The 7772-nt window shown below is 41.4% G+C and overlaps 1 protein-coding gene across 1 annotated transcript in view; it reads left to right on the top strand.

The window, feature by feature from the left end:
• Positions 1-7322, top strand: part of LOC308324895 (CTD small phosphatase-like protein) — a 29159-nt gene extending 21837 nt beyond the window's left edge. Inside the window, 4 exon segments of the mRNA XM_080777240.1 lie at positions 135-153; positions 156-226; positions 1567-1752; positions 2472-7322. Coding sequence (XP_080633366.1) covers positions 135-153; positions 156-226; positions 1567-1752; positions 2472-2597 — 402 coding nt within the window. The 3' untranslated portion in view covers positions 2598-7322.
• Positions 7323-7772: the final 450 nt, after the last annotated feature.

The following is a 7772-nucleotide window of genomic DNA, read 5'->3' as shown; positions in this document are numbered from 1 at the left end:
GGATGCACCTGTGTGCATCTGTTTATCAGATGTAAGAAAAGGAAAACGGGTTGAGAACCACTGGTCTCTAATGTCTATGCTGATAACACTATGCTTCCTGAAGTCCCACGCTAAACCCTGTTGCGTTGCTCCAGGTGTATGTGCTGAAGAGACCCTCGTGGACGAGTTTCTTCAGAAGATGGGCGAGCTGTTTGAATGTGTGCTCTTCACGGCTAGCCTCGCCAAGGTTTGTTCAAGTCTTCCGCAATTTCGCAACTACCTTTTTCCACTGATAACTAAATGGAAACTAAATGAAAACTAAGCTATAATGACTGAAACTAAGACTAAATATATTGACAATTTCGTCAACAAATAAAAACTAGACTAAAATGTTAGGAAGGGACTAGTGGACAAGAGATCCAGTATAAGTCATTTTACAATAATTGGTTGCATGCTGAAAATAGCAGATCTACAAAGCACAAGCTTGTAGATCGGCTATTTTATGTAAAAACAGTCATTACGACGGCATCAAGGCCCACCAAATACATTTTAGTCGACTAAATCACCTGTAGATTTAGTCGACTAAAATCGTATGATATTTAGTCAACTAAAACTAGACTAACGCTAAAACATTCCGGGTGACTAAGATGCTGCCAAAAACAACACTGGGCTACACGCCGCTGGTCACCGTGTCAGCCATAATGGGTAACATTTTGTTTATGGTCTGTCTGGTGGTCTTGCAACGCTAACATGTCACAACTTCCTTCTGTTCTGGCGCACGACCATGTCTTTTTCATAGTAGCCCCAGATAAAATGGGTAAGTCGGACTGAAGAGAAACCGTAGTCATGTTAAAGCCCTCCAATATTTTGAAGACTGCCATGTGAGCTAGAGGCTAGCAGTAAGTGATGTCCTGTGAGCTATTTGCTAGCAGTAAGTGATGTCCTGTTATGTAGTTGTTAGTTCCCACGGCATTTTTGCTTCTAGGTCAATGATATTGCAATCAACTGTGCTCTTCCTCCTGTGTAGTTTTTAGTTTGCGTGCACATTGTTTTGATAGCTACCTAGCTAGTTAAGTGTTCAAACATGTTGCATTTGTTATAATTGATATCATGCGCCATGATAAATCTAAGCATTGTTTGTTCTAGGGATGTCCCGATACACTTTTTTCGCTTCCGGTCCGATACCAGTGTCGTGATCTCATGTTGTCTTTATAGCTATATCTCGTGTTGTATTTATAGCAGACTCCTCACTCAAATGCGCACTTGCAGTTTGGGCAACTCCAAAGCAAACTCCACATGTCCCAACATTTTATTTTCCTGCCCTAGTGTCAACCCCTTCCTTACCTCTGTCAGATCTGTGGTTAGACTGGCATAGTGTCAACCCCTTACCCCTGTGTCAGATCTGTGGTTAGACTGGCATATTCACCGATATGACCCGATATGACAAATAAGGGCCGATCCGATACCGATACAGTATCGGGACATCTCCAGTTTGTTCATAGTGGACCATAGTATGACATCATGGCTATTCGGGTAGTATCAAGTACGTGTCTACATAATAAGTCTATAACGTGTGGACCCTAACAGTACGCTGACCCCGTGGCCGACCTGCTGGACCAGTGGGGGGTGTTCCGGGCCCGGCTTTTCCGAGAATCCTGCGTTTTCCACAGAGGGAACTACGTCAAAGACCTCAGTCGGCTGGGAAGAGAACTCAACAACGTCATCATCGTTGACAACTCGCCGGCCTCCTACATTTTCCACCCCGAAAATGCTGTAAGTTTACTGAGAAAATGTGTATAGATGACGTCAGGTGAGATTAGTCATTTGTAAAAATTTGTAAAACGATGAACTGCGATGAATTGCTATTTATTTATTCAACATGAGTTGTAACGTTTTGCATTCTTCTTATTTATTGGTCCCCCTCATATGATGATTGTACTTTTGTATCTTGTTCTACTGTCTGATTACGTGATGTGAATATGTGTCTTTTTGTGCGTCTGTTTTTAGTGCACTGAAACAAATTCCAATCGACTCTGTTGACATGGCAATAAAGTCTTGAATCTTGAATCTTAAGGGCCTTGCAAACAGCGAGCGAGGAATGCACACGTTGATGCCTGGATCAACGACAGGTCTGCTACAGGTCTGCTCAAGAGGGGCGCGACAACGCAAGCGAAAAGAAAAAAAAACTAAACCGAATCCAGGTCTGGTGAGTCGCGAAACGAGCACGCGTGCAACAAATTCACGGGACCGCGCCCACGTGAATACGCTTGCGTTGTTGCACCGTGACTTCTCAGTGCAAAAACACAGGTCTCAATGAAAATGAACTATAGGCGTGTTTTATCTCGACCCGTTTGCAAGGCCCTTTTAGGCTGTAACGATTATTACTCGACGACACTTGAATATGGTGTGTCGTCAATGCTGGTGATGAAGGTCTTACCGAAGCCGTTACTTAACCCGGTATAGATCATTGACACTCTGACCCCGTTACGTAGGTCCCCGTGCAGTCCTGGTTCGACGACATGAATGACACGGAGCTCCTGGACCTGCTGCCTTTCTTTGAGGGACTGAGCAAGGAGGAAGAGGTCTACGGCGTCCTGCAGAACCTCAGAGGCAGGTAGCAGTGAACGCAGCCGCAGCACCGCTGCTAATCCGTGGCCTCTCTCTGTTCTCTCTCTCTCCTCACACATCGCTCTCCGCTCCCCTCTTAACGACCGCACCACGTCTCTCGGACTCAGGCAGAACCTCCCTCAACCTCCAGCGTCTTGGAGTCTCACTGTGGAAACGTCCTTCCAAGTATCACCCCCCCCCCCCCCCCACGCACACACGCACACACGCATACACCGAACGCCCGGTGACTGGTTGCCTTCGGACCACAGTGGTGGAGTGGAGAGGAGGGAAGAGAAGGCACTCCATATCCCAGGAGCACTGTCACTGTGTTTCACCAAAAAAAAAAGGAATAAATTAAATCACCCCGCACCGACCGGACAGAAATAATGTACAGAGCGTTGCAATATTTTGGGGGACAAAATGCAAAGAGGAATGAGCTCTACTTTATTTCCCCCTCCTCCCCCCCCCGCAAAAAAAAACAAAAAAAACTAACAAAAAAAAATGTTTTACTATTTGGTGAAGTGCTTATTTTAAAAACCAAAATATATATATATATATAAACCCAACATTTCTTTCCCTGTTTGAAATTTCTTTTGTGATTTTTAAACACAAAAGTGAGAAGATTTAGTTCCTGGTATTGTTGCTATGCAGGCAGTTTTCTGGTAGTGGAAAAGGACTGTGACTCTTCTGTTTGTTCTCATACTGAATGAAGTGCCTTTGTGTGAATGTTGTTTTTAAACGGAGAGAACTTTTGTACATGGCATATTTCTGGACTACTTCAGATTCAGACTTTTCAAAATCGTATGCTTTAAAGTGAAAACACACACAGAGGTCTCTTTATCGAAAGGCTGTTTAATTTTATCTTTTTTTTTCTTCCATCAAATGCTGGGTACACGACGTCTCCATTGGGGTTTTTCTTTCTTCAGTTTTGCTTGTGCCATTTTAGAAGTGTTTTATTTTATTTTATTTCTTTAGCCAGAATTCATTATACATAGACTAGTGTAAGCAAAGGAATATGTTTGCAATTGTGTAAGTTTGGCCCCCCCCCCGTTGCAAGTAAGTACATATCTGTGATATAATTTAAAATTTGATAAAATTGTGCCATTTATTTTGTTCATGTTATTATATGCCAAATTAGATCTTTCAGTTTTCTTTCAGTTTCAGTTTTTAGTCCCAACATTTTTGATGTAATTCAGCCCCCAAAAAGTCTTATTTTTAAAAGCTTTCATTAGAGGTATAATGTAATTGAAATGTATGGGTTGGGTTTTTATGATTTTAGATATCAAATTAAGCCTTCTTTTTCATGTGACTAGGTCCTAATTCTTTATTCATCCTTGTTTTAGCCAGTATGCAAAGCATTTTCTCGCCGGCCACTTTTACAAGTGTTGCAGGTTGTGGTCATCTCACCTGTTGGGGGTGATCTCCCTCCAAATGTCACTCGTTCATTGTACACGGTTGCAAAGGTATCCCTTTCGTTGATTCAAATGGCGTGGAATCTTACAGCTTAAATGGATAGAGTGCCATGTTTTAGTTTTTCAATTATAATTGATTTTAGTCTACAGAATAGCATAGTAATGGACTGAGTTTCTGATTTCACACACCCTCACAGCGATGACCTGGCCTCGGCCAGTCCAGTGTAATACCAGTGGAACATGTACTAGTCTCTCCTATCTGCTCTTCACCTCAGTGCCTAAAGCCTGATTTATAATTTGCTGTACAGTACGTCGGTGTCGCATGCCGAAAAACAGCCTGTCTACGAGCTCACCACGTCTTTGATGCGACGCGCAGTGGTCTCGTAGATCTGCCATTTTCACTGCGCGGCACCGGCGGCCATACAATGAAGCATAAATTAGGCGTCATTATGTTGAGAGGGGCACGCACAGTGCTGCAGCATTAGTTACCATGGCAATAACCTTTTGTTCGGATCATGGGGAGATTCCCAGTACTGAGTTTTTCCTTTTAGGAGTCTGGAGCACTTCATAATGCCTAGCTAGCTATACAGGTTTGGTTCAAACTAGGGCTGGCCCCTTTTCAGCGAGTTAATTGGCGGTGTTTGGTGAATGAAACGGTGTGGGCCAGCCCCGGTTGGGCACCACGCTGCGTACAGACCGAATGTCACCTCATCACGGCAATGATGCCTTATTACTGCCTGTGGCGACATCCTATTCTTACAACGCTATAGGATCCAGTGCAGAACCTCCTATTCTTACAAACCCTATAGGATCCAGTGCAGAACACTAAAGTTTACTTTTGTTGTACAAATGTTCACTCGGAGCTGCATAGATATTAGGAGTGTAAAAAAAAAATCTATTCGAATTAGAAAAACGCGATTCCCATTATGAACGATTCAAAATGGATTAATAATTTCCAAAAAACTACATGGTGCTTGTGATATGAAATGTAAGCTTACGCTAATCACAGTAAACATCATGTCTTCGGTAATTTTCAAGTTACTGTAGTCACTTCAGTTCAAGACTGGAGTCTACTGGAGTAGACATGTCTTCAGTCATTCTCAAGTTACTGTAGTGTAGTCACTTCAGTTCAAGACTGGAGTAGATTGTGATGAAATCCTATGTATTAAATCGAGAATCATTTTGAATAGAGAATCGTTTTGAATCTGGAAAAAAGAAAATCTTTTGAATCTTTTCGATTTTGAATCGAATCGTGACCCCAAGAATCTGAATCGAATGGTGGGACAGCCAAAGATTCACAGCCCTAATGGATATCCATGTTCCATCATTTGTACACACAGTAAAATGACCACTAGAGGGTTTTTGGCTGTGGCTTTGTGATTAAGTAATGAAACAAAGTCTGCTTGGCTCCAGTCCTTTTAGGAAGTTGTCCAGCGAACTTTCCATGCTTTATTGTTCTTGATTATCACGAAGCTAAAGAAAAAGAGGCCCTAATATTATTGCTCCATGGAAGAATGCTTCCAAAGATGCTCTTTTAGACATAATGTTGCTGCTCCTTTTCATGCATAATTAGTTTGTTTCTTTGGCAGACGTCGTACAGTACATAACGTACATGTTTTAAAAAAAGATTTGTTTTTGGGTGAGCGTTAATCTCATGGTGACGGAATTGATGCAATGTCATTTTTATAAGAAGTGTTTGGCCTGCTCTTCTCAACCTCTCTGACAACCTTTCTCTGAAGACATTGTTTGTATTGTTGTGATATTTTTCTAGTTACCTTTGTCAGTATTTGGTTTTGAAAAGTTGCATATTACCCATTGTATCCGATTGGTGTTTTTTTTCTTTCTTTCAGCTCAGTAACGTCCCTCTCGCTGAACTTTTTGATAAAAAAAATGAAAATCTTACAAAAACAAAAATGAAATTTTCATTCAGGTCTCATCTTTCCTGTTAGGTGTGTCTGTGCGTGCGCACGCTTTTGTATACGTGTATGTGTGGACACGGGTCAAAGTGTGCACCTTGGACATCTGGGCACCTTCATGTAAAATTGGGTATTTTGTCCAAAATGTTAAAACAATATGTGACAAATAGTCTTAAGTAATGTAATGTATACATGATGTGAACTTGCACAATACCTCATTATCAGACTTAATTTTATCCTTCAACTTTATGCCCCAAAATGACACACATGGATATACAGGTTTTGTAGCAATTTGTAGCAATCGTAGAAATGTTGGACCTTAATTGTCAAATGTTTTAAAGCATATAATGACCATGTGTACTTTCCTTTACTTAAGACCATTTTTCAAATATTAAAGCTTTTAACATTTTGGATAACATAATATCCCATTTTACATCAAGGTGCCCATATGTCCCATGCTGACCACTTGACCTGTTGCAGTACGTGTCTGTTTCCCCTAACCGGATCAGTTTGAGGTGTTCTTTTTAAGGCCTGGATTTCCGGTGGTGAGGTGACCACCGCTCCGGTGGTGAGGTGACCACCTCTCCGGTGGTGAGGTGACCACCGCTCCGGTGGTGAGGTGACCACCGGAGCTGAAATAACGTTGAGCGGTGGTGAGTAAAAACAGAGAAAAGGGCTGGTGCGGTGGCGGCTTGTGACGTCATGTTGTAGTTCGGTCACCTAACCACCGAAAATCCAGACTATGTATGAGCCTTTACTCCACCCCCCCCCCCCCCCCCCCCCACACTCATAATCAGACTTAGTGACTTTAACACCGAAGTGTTTGAGTCTTCATGCATATTGCAGTTATTCTCCATAACGTTTCTTTTCTGTTGGTTCTCTCTTGTTTACTGTAAATGCAGACTTCAGGTTTTCATCCCAGTTTCACTTTCTTTCTCTGCTCTCTTTCAACCATAATAAATGCTTTGTACTGTATGCATGTAGTGAATTATTGTTTTGTGGCCAAAGGATCGTCACTAGGCTGGTGTGATTATTAACCACATTCACTCTTGCGTCCCTATTTTTGGGGGCAAATCTTCAAAATCTGTTATTTATTTTGTATTTTTCTTCAGAAATGGATAATCTACAAGCGCAAGAATGCACCACAATGTGACTGTGTGAATCTGAACTTGTATATCGGCTACAGATGTTCGCTGGTCATTGCACCATGGCTTACACGGTTATTAGTTTCATGAATCCTTCTCGCTGTGTACCTGCTAAGGACTATAAATGACATGAGAGGGATGTTACTGTGCCCTGTTTGCAGTTTATCTTTACAGAGTTATTCAAGATTTTGCTGCATATTTCCTTCCAGACATGTCACAATAAAAGCACCTTTTTATGAAGAGATCTTTCTCACCTTGCATCAGTTTGTGTTGATTCTTAGTCTGAACTGCTAGAAAATGTCTGACAGATCTCCTTACCCACTCATTTCTCTAAAAGCACCCATTGTGTGCAGCGCTGACAGCTATGACATTAGACAGATGGAGTGTGTGTGTGTCTAAGGTGTGGACTATCCAAAGGTCATAAGCTACTGATTTTATTTGATGTCAAGTAAGGTAAATAACTTTATTGTCCTAGATAGGAAAGTATGGGTAGTCGGTGCAAAATTAAAGAAAACAGCCATAAAAATATAATTTGGTTCCCTGTTCCTTTCCCTTAACATACAAACTCACACCCACATACAGCTCCTTCTCGAAAATTTAGAATATCTTGTAAATGTCCTTAATTTAATTCAAAAAGTGAAACTTTCATAATCTCGATTAATTGTGCATAAACTAAAGTGAATTATTTAAAACCTTTGTTTTAATCTTAATGG

This window comes from Protomyctophum bolini (genome assembly GCF_963924005.1).
Source record: "Protomyctophum bolini genome assembly, chromosome: 12".
Classification (NCBI taxonomy): domain Eukaryota; kingdom Metazoa; phylum Chordata; class Actinopteri; order Myctophiformes; family Myctophidae; genus Protomyctophum; species Protomyctophum bolini.
Note: the sequence above shows the minus strand (reverse complement) of the source record. Positions and strands in the feature narration are given on the sequence as shown.